The following is a 20,646-nucleotide window of genomic DNA, read 5'->3' on the forward strand; positions in this document are numbered from 1 at the left end:
AGGAAATATAGTTATTTCTCTTGGCATAGATTATGATCATGCTTTTTTTGTTGTTTAAAAACTGAGGAAATTATGCATGCATATTCTAAGTGACTGGCATTTTCCCGACATTATCTGTTTGATATTTTGTGGTTAGAAAAGGCGTTACATTTTGAGTGAAAAATCAAAACAAGACAGAAATTTTGAATTCTCTCCTAGAGTGCAAAACTTAAGCTCAGGTGAATGCTAAGTTCACTCATGAACTTTGCACTGGGTGAAGCTAGCCTTTGTGTGTAAACCTTATGTCAAACAAGAAGGTTTCACAGGATGTAAACATCAATGCAAGCTCGGTTTTGTTCCCCACTTTCCCTTTAAACCTTTTTCAGTAGAAGTAGCTTTTCTTCTGACCTTGGAATGAAATTCAGACAACCCCATGACTTTTCTGGATATTCTTAGATAAGAAAAACTCCTATGGTTGCTTCTAGTTACAAACATAATCTCAGTTGAGAAACTATAAATATCCAGTTGATCAAAATGAATTGATCCAAAATTAAATTTCCTTCACTCTTGGTTCCTCCCATTTCCACCCCCCCCCCACCCCGCCCTGCAGCAGGGGCCTCTGAAGGTTGGTGTTTGCAGAGAGAGAGGATCATATGGTTCTTTCTTTCTTTTTCTTTTTTCTTTTTTTTAATTAGGGCTGCACTGTGGCATATGGAATTTCCCAGGCTAGGGGTTGAATCGGAGCTGCACAGCAACACAGGATCAGCCTCATCTGCAACCTGCACTGCAGCTCTTTGGCAACGCCAGATCCTTAACCCACTGAGCAAGGCCTGTGCTGCAGAGACACTGCTGATCCTACTGCGCCACAGTGGGAACTCCAAAGCAGATCCTTTGAGATCCCTTTAGGGCTCAGGCTAGAGGTTGTCCAAGTGGTGGAGCTTCTAGGGCTCATGGGTGAGTCAACAGGACAATATTTTAACAAGGAGACTTCCTTCTAAGAGGTGGACCACAAGAACTGTAAATAGCTTTTGTAAACTAACATTCTTTTGCATTTGTAGGACAACTTGGCTCTCTGGGAGGAGTAAATCCTATTTCTGGAAAGATTAAAAAACCTAAGGTGTTCGTGACCGAGGGAAAAGATGTTGCTCTGACTGGGGTTTGTGTGTTCTTCATCAGGATCAACCCTTCCAGGGCCATCACCCCTGAGAACATCCATCGGGTAAGGGGCAATGACAGTCCTTGATCTCCAGTTACTCAAATCCCTTCGTAGGGAGACATCCGTTGTGTCTTTAATATTTAAAACTACTTTCAAAGAAGTATTATATTGTATTTAATTTTTTAAAGTTTTATTGAAGTATAGTTGATTTACAAGGTTGTGATAATTTCTTTTTTTTTTTTTCCTTCTTTTTAGAGCCGTACCTGCAGCATATGGATGTTTCTGGGCTAGGGGTCAAATCAGAGCTGCGTCTTCAACCTATACCACAGCTCATGGATCCTTAACCCACTGAGTGAGGTCTTGGATCGAATTTGCATCCTCATGGATACTAATTGGGTTCTTTTTTTTTTTTTAATGATTTTTATTTTTTTCCATTATAGCTGGTTTACAGTGTTCTGTCAATTTTCTACCATACAGCAAAGTGACCCAGTCACACATACATATATACATTCTTTTTCTCACATTATTCTCCATCACGCTCCATCACAAGTGACTAAATATAGTTCCCAGTGCTATCCTGCAGGATCTCATTGCTTATCCATTCCAAAGGCAATAGTTTGAATCTAATTGGGTTCTTAACCCGCTGAGCCACAACAGGTTGTGATAATTTCTACTGTGCAACAAAGTTATTCAGTTATGTATATACACACATCCATTCTCTTTCAAATTCCAAAGAAGAATTTTAAAAGCTCTTAAAGCAAGCAATTAAGAGGATATGTCCTTTAAATCTGTTAAGTAAGGGTACTTAATATTCAACTTATTAACAAAAATTGATATAACATTGTGTGTGTGTTTGTGTATATGTGCAAACAGTGAGGTCTTTCCTTTTTAAAAAAAATTTTATTTTTTAATATATTTTTGTTTGCTTGTTTTGGCTGAGCCTGTGGCATGAACACCACAGTTGCAACTCCAGTCACAGCAGTGACAAAGCCAGATCCTTAACCTGCAGTGGCTCCAAGGGAACTCAGGTCTTTTAAGAAGAATCTCCCATACATAATTTTTACTTATTTTCTTAATTAAGTAATTTAAAACAATTATTTTTAAATTAATTTTAAATTAATTAAATTTACTTAATGGCAAATTTCTTATATTTAAAATAAGATTTATTAAAGTGGATATACTCTTGGGGTTCCCGTTGTGGCTCACTGGAAACGAATCTGACTAGTATCCATGAGGACACAGTTTTGATCCCTGGCCTCGCTCAGTGGGTTAAAGATCCAGCGTTGCTGTGAGCTGTGGTGTAGGTCACAGATGCAGCTCGGATCCCTGGTTGCTATGGCTGTGGCATAGGCCAGCAGCTACAGCTTAGATTCGACCCCTAGCCTGGGAACCTCCATATGCTGCTGGTGCAGCCCTAAAAAGACACACGCTCACACACACACACACACACACACAAAGTGGATATACTCTTGAAAAACACAGATTTGAACTGTGTGGGTCCATTTATACATGGATTTTTTTTTCTGTAGTGAATGCTGTAGTTCTGTATGGTCTGTGGTTGGTTAAATCTGAGGATGCAGAACCAGGGATAAGGGACCGTGGATATGGAGGGACAACTCTACGTTATACTCAGATTTTCTGACCGAGAGGAGGGTGGGGGCCCATAACCCCTGTGTTGCTCAAGGAAGCTTTCCCACAGCTCCTGCCTGATTTTGAGTCTCTGCTGAAATTCAGGTGATGGTGGCCTACTCCCATGCTATCCCAAGGAAGACATTCCCTGAATAAACAGCCTTTCCTTGTCTCATTTGGTTGATTTTTCATTTAATTCCACAGGATATTTGGTTAATGAACAGCATTCAGAAATGACTCAGTAGCTAGGTTGCAGCGGAAGATAGTTTTTTTTTTTTTTTTTTTGCCACACCCACTGCATGTGGAAGTTCCAGGGCTGGGGATTGACCCGTATCACATCAGCAACGGGAGTCATTGCAGTGACAATGTTGGGTCCTTAACCCTCTGCACCACAAGGGAACTCCTAAAGATAGTTTTTACAGTAAGGTTCTCCCAATCGCTTTCCAGGAGGTGAGCTTCAACATGCTGGACACGGCTGACGGGGGCTTGCTCAACAGCATGAGACATCTGCTGTCTGATATCTTCATTCCGGCTCTCAGGGCCACAAGCCATGGCTGGGGTGAGCTCGAGGGGCTTCCAGAAGCATCCAGTGTTCGGCAGGAGTTCCTTGGCTCCCTGGAAGGCTTTGTGAACACCCTATCCAGCGCAGAGGAGAGTTTGAAGGAGAAGGTGAGGAGTATGGCATTCTTTCAAAAATCTTGGATGGTGAACAAATCAACTTAGAAATATATACTGTTTTTCTTAGAGGGTCTTGATTCCACTACCTGGAACATCTTAAAAAAATTTGTGGACATTTTTATTGCCCCCTTAAGATGTGGTGGTGACTGGATTTAAATTCTGGTAATTTGAATGATGAGTGTATTATGGGTTCCCTAGAAGTGCTGGCCACGATGGAGGGTTTTACTCTGTATGGCTGATGTTGTACTGCGAAGAGGAGAGTGTGAAGTGTTTGTGGTATTGCTCAGCAGTCTAGAAGGAAAGGAATTTGGAACCCTTGCAGTGTGGTGTATGTGTGTGTGGGTGGGGGGATGGGGTCGGGGGATGATGGTGGGTAGGGATGGGAGGAAATCTTAAAGAAGTGGGAAAAGGAGAGAAGAATCAACATACCTGGTCCAGCCAGGGACCAAAGGGACATTTTTGTTTGTTTGTTTGTTTGTTTTTGTTTTTGTTTTTTGCCTTCTCTAGGGCTGCTCCCTCGGCACATGGAGGTTCCCAGGCTAGGGGACCAATTGGAGCTATAGCCGCTGGCCTACACCAGAGCCACAGCAACGCAGGATCTGAGCCACGTCTGCGACCTACACCACAGCTCACAGCAATGCCGGATCCTTAACCCACTGACCAAGGCCAGGATCGAACCCTCAACCTCATGGTTCCTAGTTGGATTCAGTAACCACTGCGCAACAACGGGAACTCCCCAAAAGGACCTTTAAGAACAAGTTTGGCAGGAATTCCCATCATGGCTCATTGGTTTACAAACCTGACTAGTATCCATGAGGACGCAGGTTCAATCCCTGGCCTCACTCAGTGGGTTAAGGATCCAGTGTTGCCATGAGCTGTGGTGTAGGTCATAGATGTAGCTCAGATCCCATGTTTCTCCGATTCGACCCCTAGCCTGGGAACCTCCATATGCTGTGAGTGTGACCCTAAAAAGACAGTTTCCCCCAAACAAAAAAGAATACATTTGGCATTTGTGGGATTCTTTCACTTCCATAAAATGTGTACCTTCTACCGTAAGCCTGGGTCAGTGATTACTTGAGGTAGAAAATAGTGGATATGTGACAGATGACAGCCCAGATCAGGCCTAAGTGGGAGATAGAGAAATGGATCCCATGAGACAAGTGACAGTGCAGTGCTCACTGCTCTCCAGGGAATACTGAGACCTTTTGGGACCTATTGGGATGCTGGCAGAGAGGGAGGCACTAGGAGCTGAGGAAGTGTTGTCCAGTCAGGGGCAGGATGATTGCTGTCAACATCTGAGTTACATCTGAAATTAACTATCATGCGGGCCATACTAAGTGCAAGTGGAACCAAATTAAATATTTATTCTGCTAAAAAGAACAACTCTTTCCTAGGGTTCCACTTCATACTGGGGTGGCAGTATTGAAAAAAGTGGGGTGAATCCTCACCCAGGAGGGAGGCAGTGCCACTTCATGAAGCCCTCCTGAAAAGCCAAGGAGATGTGGCAGGTGGAAGGTGCAGGCAGGGAGGGGCTTGAGATTGGAATTTATTTATTTATTTATTTATTTTTATTTTAATTAATTAATTAATTTATTTATTTATTTTGGCTTTTTGCTATTTCTTTGGGCCGCTCCCGCGGCATATGGAGGTTCCCAGGCTAGGGGTTGAATCGGAGCTGTAGCCACCGGCCTACGCCAGAGCCACAGCAACGCTGGATCCGAGCCGCGTCTGCAACCTACACCACAGCTCACGGCAACGCCGGATCGTTAACCCACTGAGCAAGGGCAGGGACCGAACCCACAACCTCATGGTTCCTAGTCGGATTCGTTAACCACTGCGCCACGACGGGAACTCTGAGATTGGAATTTAGAGACTCACAGGGCCAGGTGCACCTTTTAACAGAAGGAAGAGATCTTTATTAGATATTGAGGTCCTTTTGGGTTATGTGTGTTTGAAAATATGTGAGGTTTCTTAGTCCCAACACACCTTGGGAGTTCCCGTCATGGCACAGTGGAAACAAATCCAACTAGGAACCATGAGGTTGCGGGTTTGGTTCCTGAGCTTGCTCAGTGGGTTAAGGATCTGGTGTTGCCATGAGCTGTGTTGTAGGTTGCAGACACAGCTCGGATCTGGTGTCACTGTGGCTGTGGCATAGGCTGGAGGCTACAGCACCAATTGGACCCCTAGCCTGGGAAACACAAAAAGACCAAAAAAAAAAAAAAAGGTCCAGCACACCTCCTTCCCTACCATTTACTGCCCCTACCTCCCCAAATGAATCTATGTATTTGCCATTGAACTTGTTAACTATAAGGATTTTGGGGGGGCGTAAGGACGTGAGAGTCTTTTCCTGTGGTTGGTTTCAAAAAAGAATGTGATAGATTAGAAATTAGCCCTCCCTCCCAATCAATTTTTTTTGAAGCTCTCCTCTTTCCTTGCTTTCATGAGTTGACTCTTTGATTTCCAAGTTCCCTATCATTTCCCAAATTTTGTGATGTTATGTCTATCTCTCTCTCTCTCTAGTTCAGTCTTTATAATTTTTTTATTTTTAATTTTTATTTTTTGCTTTTTAGGGCTGCACCCATGGTATATGGAGGTCCCCAGGCTAGGAGTCAAATTGGAGCTGCAGCTGCTGGCCTGCGCCACAGCCACAGCAACACAGGGTCCGAGCCATGTCTATGACCTACATCACAGGTCACGGCAATACAAGATCCTGAACCCACTGAGCGAGGCCAGGGATTGAACCTGCGTCCTCACGGATACTAGTTGGGTTCATTACAGCTGAGCCATAATGGGACCTCTCTTTAACCAAAAATTGACCTCAGAACCAGTCACTTCTACTAGTGTGCCCAGTGCCTCGGGAGATTGGGTCAGATGTTGCACTGTGCTGTGGTGGACCTTTCTCAGGGAGCAGGGTATTTTAGACTAGAGAGAATCCCCTTGAGATCCTTCTGGGTCAATTAGAAGTGTGTGTGTGTGTGTGTGTGTGTGTGTGTGTGTGTGTATTGTGTATATTAAAATAAGATCATCTTGTTATTTGACTTTCATTTTAATTAGGTGAACCTTCAGAAATGTGACATATTTGAACTGAAAACCCTGAACGAATCAGTAGACTACTTGACTCTCGCTAATAACCCTGAGACTTTGGAAAAAATAGAAGGTTGTATGAAAGTATGGATCAAACAGACAGAACAGGTAATTTTCCAAAACCAACCATCAGAAATTAGCTATCTGGCCATGATGGACAATCATATAAAAAAGGAATGCATATATATGTGTGATTGAGTCACTTTGTTATACAGCAGAAATTGGCACAACATTGTAAATCAACTATACTTGAATAAAAAATAAGCAGAATAAAAAAACCCCTCTACTATCCAAACCTTGACTAGTTCAGATGCCATGTTATTGAACCAGCCAGTGAAAAAATGTTTATCACATTCCATTCTCATCTGCCTAAGGATTTTACCACAAGTCCCTAAAAAGGTGATCAGTTCAATATGGTTTTATTGTACTGTTACTTAAGGAGAGATAGTAAGAGTTATAGGAGATGGAAGTAAATGACTATACTTATACAACTAAAAGACAGCACTTGGCCAGTTTTTTCTCAAAGTATAAGTTATTTGGAGAGAATCACTGTAAAACTACAAGGAGCTTTCTAATTCACTGTGTCCTCCAAAGCAAAACTCAAGATTTAACTTAAAAAAATTTTTTAGGAGTTCCCATTGTGACCCAGTGGGTTAAGGACCTGGCCTAGTCTCTGAGGATTTGGGTTCAATCCCTGGCCTCACTCAGTGGGTTAAGGATCTGGAGTTGCCACAAGATGCAGTGTAAGTCACAGATCGGCTTGGATCTAGCATTGCTGTGGCTATGGTGTAGGTTGACAGTTGCAGTTCCATTTTGACCCCTAGTCCAGGAACTTACATGTGCCACAGGTATAGCCATATAAAGAAAAAATATTTCAGAAAAATCCCAAGTGAGGGTGGACATTACATCAATAAGGAAGTGTAATAGAAATTAACCAAGGCATGGGGGCTTTGCAAGAGTACATTGCTCTGAGTTATAAGTAAGTAGCCAAGGAAACTTTCTGAGGTCAGATCCTCCAGAAGTTCATTAAAGCTCTTTAAACATAGTTTTCAGTTATAGTGAGTCAATTAAATTTTTATTAACATTTAAAAAACAGGTACATGATAGCTTAGTAAAAGGCTATCATTTGAGGCATGCAGAGTGACATCAAAATGAATAAAATATATCTGAATATATCAATGTTCAGAGAGCAGAACTTATTTCCATATGTTTTTCTTATGTATAACTTTCACATCTTTAGCCCTCTTCAGTTATGGCTCTCCTGGGCATTTACAGGTTCTTGCTGAAAACAATCAGCTTCGGAAGGAAGCAGATGACCTTGGGCCCCGAGCAGAGCTGGAGTACTGGAAAAAAAGACTGTCTAAATTTAACTACCTTTTGGATCAATTGAAGAACCCAGATGTGAAGGCTGTGTTGGCAGTACTTGCAGCCGCCAAGTCCAAACTTCTGAAGGTGGCTTTTTGCTTTATGAAATGAGAATGAAAATTCTCTATGCATATGTCATGGGGTAATTAGGACAAGAAAAATGTTATTCCACCTTTATGAGAAAATTTAAGGAGTTTTCATCATGGCACAGTGAAAACGAACCCAACTAGGAACCATGACGTTTCGGGTTCCATCCTTGGCCTCATGCAGTGGGTTAAGGATCTGGTGTTGCCGTGAGCTGTGGTGTGGGTCACAGACGCGGCTCAGATCTGGTGTTGCTTTGGCTGTGGTGTAGGCCGGTTGCTCCAATTACACCCCTAGCCTGGCAACCTCAATATGGCCGCGGGTGTGGCCCTAAAAAGCAAAAAAAAAAAAAAAAAAAAATTTAAGATTGGATTATACCACCCTTTTATGATTTTGGATACTGCAGAAATAGCCTTTGAATTAAAATATTTGTTGGCTGGTGTACATGTATGTACATGTAGTATTTAGAGGACTTTGCAAGTTATTAAGATATAACAAGGCATAATGACACAATTATATATTATGAGTTCTGACCAAGAAAGAGGAGTAATAATGAAACTTTACCTTATCTATTTTTTTTTCTTAGCACAGGTGTGTTTGTTTTTAATCCTGTGCAGCAAATTACCCCAAAACTTAGCAACCTGAAACAACAAACATTCCGTGGTTCAGGGAATTGGGTGTAGCTTAGCTGGAGGCATCTGACTCAAGATCTCTCCTGAGATTACTGTCAGGGTGTCAGCTCATCTGAAGGCCCGACTGTGGAGGATCTGCTTTCAAGTTGCTCACATGGTTCTTGGGGGATTCAGTTCCTGGCTGTCTATGGGCCAGAGGCTTCCTTCAGTTCTTTATCATAGAAAATAGGAGAGTGAGGTGCTAAATGGATTCAGCAGTCTATGCAGGAGAAAAGGTGTAGATTTAAGTGGAGCTGCTTTTCATGTCCTGCCCTAGTTACTGAGTAGATTTTGTAAGAGAAGACTTGGAAGAGATACCTTGAAAAATTTAGTCAGAAATTTTAAATGACTCTTCAGTGTGGCAATGCCCCTCCCTCCTCTGGATGCAGTTTTACTTGAGATGCACAGGACAGACTGAAAGCCTGACCTATGACAAGTTAGTGGCTGTTATATTGGAATTTCCTCTACTGATGATTGCATTAACATTTCTTTCCTCTGTTGTGCTTAGACTTGGCGGGAGATGGATATTCGAATCACTGATGCAGCTAATGAAGCAAAGGACAATGTCAAATATTTGTACACACTTGAGAAGTGCTGTGACCCCTTGTACAGTAGTGACCCTGTGAGTTAATGATTTCTACCCCCTTAGTCGACTGATGACCCCCCTTTTTTTAGGGGCCCCACCCAGAGCATATGGAAGTTCCCAGGCTAGGGGTCGAATTGGAGCTACAGTTGCTGGCTTACACCACAGCCACAGCAACACCAGATACAGGCTGTATCTATGACCTACACCACAGCTCATGGCAATGCCAGATCCTTAACCCACCAATCAAGGTCAGAGATCAAACCCACATCCTCATGGATACTAGTGGGGTTTGTTACCACTGAGCCACAATGGGAACTCCTAATGACCATTAGCTGAATTTAGTGTGGAGCTTCAGTTCATGAATATTACCTTCTGTAGGAAAAGTCTTAGAAACTTTTTTATTCTCAAGAAGTTATGTATTTTTAACATGTCTATCTATTTCTATGTAGCTCTTTTTTTCTCTCTCTCTAGCATCTATTTACCTATCTTGCTAAGATATATATGTGATGTTATATTTTAAAAATACTTACTGCATATTCTACTTTCTAATAAGTATTGCAGCTGACATCCTGAACTGTATTCAAACACTATGGAAAGAATTATCAGCTGATTTTTTTGACCTTTTAACTTTAGGAAGTGCCTGTTTTAATTTTTTGCAGAATTAACTGTTAATACAATCTCCTTTTCATTCATTAACAGAAAGTTAGTGTTTCTTGCATTGAAACAAAAGTTCATTAACTTCAAATGACTAAATAATAAAAATAAAACTACCCCTAAATATATTATATTTATGTAAGATGTTAGATGATATTTTAAAAATTTAAGTAAAAATATTTTACCTAAATTTTATTCAATGAAGATGGAGTGATTAGCCTATAAGAATTTTGCTGAATTTGGTATCTGTTTCCCTGAAAACTTTTGTGGTATTTTCCAGATATCCATGATTGATGCTATTCCTACACTTATAAATGCAATTAAAATGATCTATAGTATCTCTCATTACTATAACACCTCTGAGAAGATCACGTCTCTGTTTGTAAAGGTACGTGCATAGCATAGAGGCCACGGTCACTTGTATTTCTTTGTCAATGGTTAATTTTTTTTGAAAATTAGAAATTACCACATTGGCACAATTGAATGTCTGTGTACCCTACAATTAAAAAAAAAATTTAACCTCTCAATAGAGATAGTATTAAGTGTATGTGGAAGGCTGGTGTTCCTGTCTTCCCGTGTGGCTCAGTGGTTAACAAACCTGACTAGGATCCATGAGGATGCAGGTTCGATCCCTGGCCTCACTCAGTGGGTCCGGGATCCAGCATTGCCGTGAACTGTGGTGTAGGTCACAGACGTGGCTCGGGTCCCGCGTTGCTGTGGCTGTGGCGTAGGCTGGAAGCTGTACCTCTGATTGGACCCCTAGCCTGGTAAACTCCATATACTGTGGGTGCAGCCCTAAAAAGCAACCCCCCCAAAAAAACTCCAACCAACCAGCAAATGTGTAGAAAGCTGATGCTAGCAAATCATAAAGCATTATTTCCCCAAGTCATTATTATAGTAAATATTGTTTATATAATAACTTTATTTATATAATAAAAATGAAAAAGATTCTTTTTTTAAAAGAATTTCTTTCCCTATATTATTTAGTACATAATGTCATCATATTGGGTAAATTTTAATTAAGAAAAACTGCATTTAACTGGCTCTCTTCAGTTTGATGTTTTATGTGCCACCGTTCCAAATTTATTTGATGCCACAGTTGTTTCCGTGGTGTTATTAGAATAATAATCATGGTAATAAAAGCCACTTGCAACGTTCCAGTAATCCATAAAGCAATTATAATGATTCTGCCAAAAAACATAACACTGTTTAAACCTTATGTCCTAACTCGTAAGTGTTTATGGTGAGCATTGTTGTTTTCCCATTTTGAACAGTCTCTAAGAAGTCAGTGACTTTTTCATTACCAAGGTGAACAGTTTAAATGTTGTATTAAAATAGAAGCATTTTCAACTCCTCAGGACTGTGTTGTGAATATTGGTGCAGTTGGGGACATGATGCTTCCTGGGGATAGGGACATCCAGCCTTGAGAGCTGGACGGGAAACTCCTCCCCTGCTCTTGTATTCAGGTAGAAAGGAGGAGAATCCACAAGACCCTTTTCCAACTTCTTTACCCTTGAATGCTAAGTTAGGGTCATGAAGAGTATTTTTTGAGTAGAAGACTCAAAAGTCAATTTGTCTTACTACTCCGGGTCTCATGCATATTATTTGCAAGGCTTGTTTTAGAATCCAATTGTGAAACCGCCATTTATCTCATTTAAAAAAACCTTTCATTATGAAAAATTTGAAGCAGGTGCAAAAGGAAACTTGTATGGTGCCCCCATGTACATATCACCCAGATCACCAACTATCAACAAACGGCCCATCTTGTTTCACCTAAACTTTGCACTGCAAATCCCAGACATCTTATCATTCTATGCATACAGTATAGTCATCTAATTTTCCTTTTAATTTATTATAAAAACATCACCAAAAGAATTCTGATGAAGTTTTCTTTTAATGTTTGGAGGGATAAATAAAATGTTGGCAGTTACATTATCTTTACTCTTATCATTATTGACTTCTGCTTTTGAGATTTCTGCTGCAGATCACGGTGTCATGAAATGACCAGGGTGGGCAGATCTTTTCATGTCACTTGGAAACTGTGAGTTAAATATTAGAGGGAGCTGCCTAAGGAGACAGGGGAATCTCTCAACTGATTTTAGGTAGGGAAGTGAATGCTTTCTTGGTTGGTTATGACATTCATCCTGCATTAACATGGGAGTCGGAATTTTGATTTTCCATAGTGCTTCCAACTCTGATTTTACAAATGATTTTGATAATGTAGATGTGTAATTTTAAAAAATTGAACAAATAGAACAGAGAGTAGAATGGTCATTGCCAGGGACTGGGGAGTGCAGGAAGTGGGGAGATGTTGGTCAAAGGCTACAAACTTTCAGTTCTAAGATAACTAGGTTCTAGGGATCTAATGTACATTGTGACTATGGTGGATAAGCAATGAGATCCTGCTGGATAGCACTTGAAACTATATCTAGTCACTTGTGATGGAACATGGTGGAGGATAATGTGAGAAAAAGAATGTATGTATATGTATGTGTGACTGGGTCACTTTGCTATACCGTAGAAATTTGACAGAATGCTGTAAACTAACTATAATGGAAAAAATAAAAGTTATTAAAAATAATCCATGAGAGCCAAAAAAAAAAATACTGTATTCTATACTTGAAAGTTTTGAAGAGAGCAGATCTCATGTGTTCTCAACACACATGCACACAAAGTGGTAATTAATGTGAGGTGACAGATGTGTTTACTAGATTGTGCTAATCATTTCATTATGTGTATGTATATCACGCATCAAGTCGTACACCTTAAATATATACTTTTTTTTTTTCTTTTTGGCTGCACTTGTGGCAAATGGAAGTTCAGGCTAGGGATCGAATCTGAGCCACAACTGCGATCTATGCCACAGCTGCGGTAACACGGGATCCTTAACCTGCTGTGCCACAGCAGGAACTCTCTATTTTTTATTTGTCAATTACATCTCCACAAAGCTCGAGGAAAAGAGGGTTAGTGCTTGATCAAAGATATGATGGAAAAAAATAAATCCAAAGTTTATGTTCACAGGTTTTATACTCTGAGGGGAGAAGAGCTAAGGACCCTCTAGCACAATTTATGATTAATGGCTGCATCATGTACCTGACATCATTTTATTGGAAACTTTCAGGTGACCAATCAGATGATATCTGCATGTAAAGCCTATATTACCAACAATGGAACTGCTTCCATCTGGAGCCAGCCACAGGATGTAGTTGTGGAAAAAATATTATCTGCAATTAAACTTAAGCAGGTAATGATAATAACATACTTAGATAATGTATTTATTTACTTATGTTTCTTTTTTACAGGCACACCTGTGGCATGTGGAAGTTCCCAGCCTAGGGTTCGAATTGGAGCTGCAGCCTGATGCCGCAGCCATGGCAACACTGGATTTCAGCCGAATCTGCGACCTATGCTGAAGCTGCGGCAACACCGGATCCTTAACCCTCTGAGTGAGATATTCACAGAGACAACATGGGGTCCTTAACACATGGAGCCATGAAGGGAACTCCCGTTTTATTATTTTTATATTATTTTTGCCAATGCATCTTAAATCGTTTAGCATTTATCATATTAGTGGTTGCTAAAAAGAATGGTGATCTTTTATTGTTAAGAAAAATTGAATGTTAATAAATCAGCCCCTCAAAATTTATTCACTTACTCTATCCGTTTTGGGGGTCTGCTATGTCCCAGGATCACACTAAGTACTAGAGACACGTAGATGAAAGAGTTTTCCTTAAGCTTCTTGTAGGTGAACAGGGAGACAGACAAAGAGTTAGGCTTTTGCTAACCCAGTGAGACCCAGGTGGAAAGCTGCCTCTTTGAATTGCATCATGAATATTTAGCAGTTTATTGAGTGGGGGGATGGGAAAAAGTGATATCGTAGGCTGATGAATGAGTAGTTACAAAGGTATGAAACTGAAAGGATTTGCAATCTCACCTTAAATTTGCCATTCATTGCCTTCACTTAAAAGAATAAGGAGGATATCTTTGTTATGTTCCCTTTCTTATATTTTGGTGTTTCATTTTAAGGAATACCAGCACTGCTTTCACAAGACAAAACAAAAGCTTAAGCAAGATCCAAATGAAAAACAATTTGAATTTAGTGAGATGTATATTTTTGGAAAATTTGAAACTTTCCACAGACGTCTTGCCAAGATAATGGACATCTTTACAATCTTTCAGACATATGCGGTCCTGCAAGATTCTAAAATTGAAGGGTTGGACGGCATGGTCACTAAATACCAGGTACTGTACTTCAAAACTAATTTGCCACCCTTATCCATGAGTAAAACTAATAGTTTAAAATAAAAAATATTTTATGCAAATAACTATATTCAAATGCTTCAGATAATCAGTCTCCAATGTAAAAGATAAGCTCATGGCCCTTAAGCAATAACAAAGTTAAATTTATTTGAGAATTGCATAATGGTGCTAATATTTTCTTTTCAGGTATGTGATTATGAGAATGACTTCCCAATAGCCTAAAATTAATCATCATTAGTAAAAGCATTTTCATTAGTTGCACAAGAAAAATGTTTAAATGTTAACTTATTATTTCATTTATTCATGCAAGAAATATTAAATCAAGCATAGACTATATCAGGCCGTAGTTGACACTGAGTTCTGAGTGGTATCTCATTATCTCTGCATTTTATATGGACCCATGTTAAAAAAATAATAGGACTGGATTTTATTTTAGCTCTATCACTCCAATTGTTTTGATTTTTGATTTTTGCTTTCTCTTTTAAGGGTATATGTGTAACTAATCTTAGTTTTTAAAGTAGGCACAATGATCTGATAATGCTTTTAAGATTTTTAAAAAACAATTCTCAAACAAGATGTGCTTTAAATTCTTAATGTGGATATAGTCGGTTTTTTTCTTGCTTGGGGACAGTGACACTAAAAAATTTTTTTTTGCTTGAATTTGAAAAAGGTCATATAATTAACTGTCTCACATTGACTTTTCTACTCTAGCAGTTTAGGTCGATATAAGGAATCTTTCATTTCCTGAGTATATTGGGTTTGGGGAGAGAAAAAGAAAAAAGCCTTTTTTATACAGCAGGAAATATTTTAGGTGAGCTGCATGTAGTCTGCAAGGTGGATAATTTACACTTTGAAACTGACAGTTTTGCAAGAGAGAGATGGAGTATGTCCATTTATTTTTCAGTTTGGAATCTAATTACTTTTTTTATTCTTAATGAAAAAATAACTTTGGTGCATATTTCAAAGTTCATTTTTGAAGGAGACGTTGAGCTCTACATCCAAATGCAGATAAAGACTATTCTAACCTGATAAAAATTCAGAGAAGAAAAATTGCTTTCAAAATCTGAAGTGAAATACTGATTAAAATGGATGTACCAAAAGACAGTGAGATAAAATGTAGGTGGTGCATGAACGTATAAGGTGAGATTTTTGTGTATCAGAATCAATGCAAAAATCTCAAAATGGTGGCCATGGAAGTGAAACTCCGGCTCCTTGCCTAGTTCTCAGGGCCCTGCCCACCCTTCTGGCCACCACACTTGCTCCTCTTGTCCTCATTCAATGTTCTCTAAAGACAGGACACATCTCTTCAGTCTACCTTAGGGCTTGCAGAGTTGGTTTATTTTTTTATTTTTTATTTTTTTCTGGAAAGTTCTGCCTCTGAATCCTCACATCATTATTTCCTCCTTAGCCTCCAGATATTGATTTAAATGACCTTCCCAGTGCAGGGAACTATATCCAGTCTTTTGGGATAGACCATGATGGACGATAATATAAGAAAAGGAATAAATAAATATATCTGTATGACTGGGTCACTTTGCTGTACAGCAGAAACTGCACAGCATTGTAAATCAGCTATACTTTAATTAATTGACAGAGCACTGTTAACCAGTTATAATGGGAAAAAAATAAAAATCATTATTAAAAAATAATAACAAATGACCCTCTCAATTAAGTTTTCCTTGATCTCTGTTTCCCCTCATTCACTCTATGTCATGCTACTTATTTTATCACTGTCCGAACTTATCCTATTCATTTATTTGTGACTTAGCATAGATTCTGACCCCATTTCCCCCACTGAGTGTGTAAGTTTCTGAGCATACATAGGGATATTTCTTTGTTGATTCCCGGGTCTTCTGAGTTTACTGGCATATAATAGGAGTACAATAAATATCAGTCAAATAAATGATTTAGTAGGTTGACTAGTTGGTTTAAAGTTCATGCTTAACCAGTTAACAGACCATTAAATCCAATCATAGAGAAGAATTTTTGAAGGACCTCAAGTCTTTTAAAATACCACCTTAAAATGTAGGAATGCAGCTTCTCCATACTTGAAAGAGTAGGCTGTTTTAACTAACTTGATTCAAGAAGTTATGCAGCTTATACACTTTTGTCTATTGAGAGATTCGAGTTGATGTTTAAATGGAAATGACTTTGAAAAGGGCTTGGGGAAGCTGGCCCAACATTCTTCATAAAAATTATATGCTTGTGTCAACAGTGTGAGCACCCGAGTTTGAGAACAGCTTAGGACCTGGTTAAGAACGATCACAGAATATTATAGCTCATTATTCAGAGCAAACAGAACTTGGGATAATAGTATTTTCAAGAAGATGAGTTACCTCAGTCGTACTGTTATAGTCACAGACTGTAACTTTGCAAGGCAGGAGGAAACAATTAATTCTAGAGCGTCTTTAAATGGTAGATCGTAGTTTGATATTTTATTTAAGACATTTGAGGCTTGGAAGAGAGTTTTTCATCTGTAGATATTATAACCTAACTGCTTTCTTCCTAAGTTCTTTGTGTTCTGTTAAAGTTTTATATATTTTTTGAGAAGACAAACTTTTTAGTGAAAAATATTTTAGTAAATGCTACTTTGGGCTTTAAAAGATTATTTCAGAGGTAATTAGTAAGACTTTTTAGACAAAACATCTTTCCTACTTTTCAGATATGTTTTTTTAATTTTAAATTTTTTCTTCAAAAGTACATAAAGCCTCCTGAAAATGCTTTCCAAATGATTTCTTTGAATGCACTAGGCAATATTATACTGCCTGTAATATGCACGAAGCAATGAGAATAATTAAAGAAATAAGACTAATTAATTTTAAGTTGATTTTTGGGGAATGATTGCTCAGGTTCTGTATTTAAAGGTCATATTTACTTAAGTAATGCAAGAATATTGAAATATCATCTTATTTATTTCACCACATTTCAGGATATTGTTGCCACCATAAAGAAAAAGGAATATAATTTCTTGGACCAGCGGAAAATGGATTTTGAGCAGGATTATGAAGAGTTTTGCAAGCAGACTAACGACCTTCATGTAGGTTGTATAATAAAGTTCCTGTTGACAGGCTCATGTTTATTTTTTCCATTCTGTGTAATGCTGCTAATCATTACCCATTCAGAAGGGAGAGGCGCCTTCATTGTGGAGGTGACCGATAGCATGCTTGGCCTGCATTTTGTGATTTCGGATGAATAATTGAAATCTCTTTTTCATGGATTAAAGGGTCATAAATATTGCTTTGGGTAATGATCTGTAGTCAGACTTCTGCATGTGCTCCATCTTAGATCTTAGAAAATGAACTTTTATGTTCTGATGAAACACGGAATATTGGAATATTCATATTGGTTTCTATTTGTTCGTTGCTTTCTAGCAGTGATTATGACCAGAGGTAGCTTAAGCAAATGGTCAGTGATATCTGGCAGATCCCAAAGGCAGGACGACAGCTGGCCTTGAAACAGTGGTACCAGGACCAACTCAGCATCTGGACCCCTCTTGGTCTCAAAGCCCCAATTTCTCTACTTGCTCCTGCCCTTCCTCCCACCCCTACTCACTGCAGACCAGCCAGCCTGGCTTCTAGCCCAGGAGAAGTGTATGGCCATTAGCAGCTTCTGAGAACATATCTCAGAACCAACCTCAACTCCAAACTCCTGAGGGAAGGGTTGAATTGGCCGGTTCTGGTGTGGTGCCTAGCCCTGAGCCTGTCAACCAGGGGGTCATGTGGTGAAAGCCGAGGGGATGGGACCCACTCTTGTGGTTGGGAATGTTTATTATCAGATAAGGAGAATCAGAGAGGGTAAGATTGGAAGACCACCTAATAGGTGTCTGTAATGATCAACATGTAGCCATCTTCCCATCCCGCTCAGGTCCAAAGTGTGCCCCTTCTGATCATTAAAGGAAAATAGCCATTCTGTTACTTCTTTTCCAGCATTTTGGGTTTGAAATGAATTTATACACTTCAAGGGAAAAAGAGTTCTGAGGCATTTTTGAGGAATGAGTTCAGTATAGAAGGAATCATAACAAAACTGCTAATTCTATGTGTCAGGTCTGTTCTAAGTACTTTGTAGGTGTTCAGTCATTTAATCTTCACAATAATCCTATAAGTAGGTGCTCTTGTTACCCTCTCTTCGGAGAGGGGAAAACTGAGGCACAGTGAGGTTAAGTGACTTGCCTAAAGTCACAGAGATAACAAGTGGCAGGCAGTCTGGCTCTAAGATTCAATTTTGTAACCATTATGCTGTAAGACATCTTTCAGGTGATGGGAAGATAGAGTGCTCTTAATAATTTAAGCAATGACCTCTTTTGGGAGCAGATTCAAACCCAAAGACTGTGGATCTTGATCTTGTGTTGGAAATTGATGGGCAGTGGCAGATCCTGAGTCTGTGCTCCATGATCAATGTTCATTTGTCAAGTCTTGTTTGCATGTCTTGGCACTTGCTGATCACACAGTACTTCAGTGATTGATTTATATGTGGGATATAGGCAGATGGTGAACACCTGAGGGCAGGTATTGTATTCATTCCTATTTATGTCTCCAGGGCCTAGGGGATGGGTCTTTATAAAATTGGGGAACAAAGAATGTTTGCTAACTTAGTCTGTAAGTAGTAAATTAATAAGAACTAGATTTATTGCAATTAAACATGCATTTACTGTATATTAATTATGTATTAGGTTTTTATGCTATTGATTATGAATATAGAAATAAATCAAGTTGATTTGCCTTCAAAGATCTCATCAGATGTGGTATGATTGAAATATAAGTACACATATGTTAGTACAGAGTACTGACTATACCATTAAAAAAGGGTAAATAGTGCCTAAAATGACTAATTATAAAATAATAATGTTCTGGAGTTCCTGTTGTGGCTCAGTGGAAACAAACCTGACCAGTATCCATGAGGAAGCAGGTCTGATCCCTGGTCCTGCTCACTGGGTTGAGGATGTAGGTCGCAGGCAAGGCTTGGATCCTGCTTTGCTGTGGCTGTGGCTGTGGCTGTGGCTGGCAGCTGCAGCTCTGATTTCACTCCTAGCCTAGGAACTTCTGTATGCCACAGGTGAGGCCCTAAAAAAGCGGGAGAAAGCATAATGTTCTGATATTGTACCAGGATGTGGGGGTTCCAAGATAAAAGACATATTCCAAAGAATCCCTAAAGAAACTTATAGGAGGGAAAGACCTGCAAAACATTGCATAGAGTCTGAGAGTTGCTACAACACCTAAGGAGGGATGTGAACCTAGAAGAAAGGCAATTCCATACCTTGCTTGACTGGGACTAGGAAAGGCTTCAGAGAGGATGCCATGCTTGATGCTAGAACATTATGTTTTCCTAGTAAATGGAGTGGGAAACCAGAGGAATGGGGAGAACTTTTCAAGACTGTGTCCACTTTTTGTAATTCTGAGAATGTAACTTTATAAATATTTTACAGCCTTGTTTTTAAGCATTCGTTATAGACAATTAGTTCCTCTTATCCTTGATTTAAAAAGTTTTTTTATTGTTATTTCCCCAATACAATTTTTTTTCCTACTGTACAGCCTGGTGACCCAGTTACACATACATGTACACATTCTCTTTTCTCCCATTATCATGCTCCATCATAAGTGATTAGACATAGTTCTCAGTGCTACATGGCAGGATCTCATTGCTAATCCATTCCAAGGGCAATAGTTGGCGTCTATGAACCTTAAGATCCCAATCCCTCCCACTCCCCCCACCCCCCGCTGCCTTGGCAACCAGAAGTTTATTCTCCAAGTCCATAAAAAAAAATTCAGCACTTTAATTCATTTGTCTTCCATCTCAAAAATGGTCCATTTCTCTCTGTGGTGGGCTAACTACTTTTCCTTTGACTTTTTAATCCTTTTCTTCAACCACTTTTCTTAACTAATCTCTCTACACCCTCTCCTTTGAATAATCCATCCACTTTCATGAATTCAACCTTTGTAAAGCTGGGGTGCATATACTTACCTTCCATGACTCTGGATGTTATGAGGGGGTCATAATGCGTCTTGGAGATAGAATGAGGAGGACCAGTAACTGGCATCTCCAAGATGTAAGACTGGAGGGTCTGTGTGTGAAGGGATGGAGAGAGGGGGGAACATGAGTGGTTTGGATGGGGTTTGTGTCCAGGGATCCACTGTCAAGGGAATCAGAGCCTGGAATCCTGTCCAGATTTAGGGCTCATGCTGGTATAACAGGTCCAAGAGAGGTGGTGTGTTAGAACCACGCAGTTCATTGGAAGTCTAGGAGCTCATTGACTTCAGCAGGCAAAGCAGGGCACTATTCAGTAAAAGACTAGCTGTTGGGTGGTCAGTTTAACCAGATGAGTTAAGGGAGAACTGAGTAGGACCTGAGAGTGCAGAACTAATAGGAGGACTATAAGATTCCACCCCGGACTCCTCTGTGCCACAGAGGGAACTCCAGTGAAGGAAGAGTTTTTCATTCTTTCTCTTCTTTTCTTTCTTCTTTCTTTCTTTCTTTCTTTCTTTCTTTCTTTCTTTCTTTCTTTC

The 20,646-nt window shown here is 39.6% G+C and overlaps 1 protein-coding gene across 1 annotated transcript in view; it reads left to right on the forward strand.

Annotated features, from left to right (window-relative positions):
* Positions 1 to 20,646, forward strand: part of DNAH5 (dynein axonemal heavy chain 5) — a 255,165-nt gene that overhangs the window by 18,916 nt on the left and 215,603 nt on the right. Inside the window, 9 exon segments of the mRNA XM_047799614.1 lie at positions 1,038 to 1,198; positions 3,212 to 3,433; positions 6,497 to 6,634; positions 7,802 to 7,978; positions 9,155 to 9,268; positions 10,167 to 10,274; positions 13,008 to 13,130; positions 13,913 to 14,128; positions 17,076 to 17,313. Coding sequence (XP_047655570.1) covers positions 1,038 to 1,198; positions 3,212 to 3,433; positions 6,497 to 6,634; positions 7,802 to 7,978; positions 9,155 to 9,268; positions 10,167 to 10,274; positions 13,008 to 13,130; positions 13,913 to 14,128; positions 17,076 to 17,313 — 1,497 coding nt within the window.

This window comes from Phacochoerus africanus, chromosome 1 (genome assembly GCF_016906955.1).
Source record: "Phacochoerus africanus isolate WHEZ1 chromosome 1, ROS_Pafr_v1, whole genome shotgun sequence".
Classification (NCBI taxonomy): domain Eukaryota; kingdom Metazoa; phylum Chordata; class Mammalia; order Artiodactyla; family Suidae; genus Phacochoerus; species Phacochoerus africanus.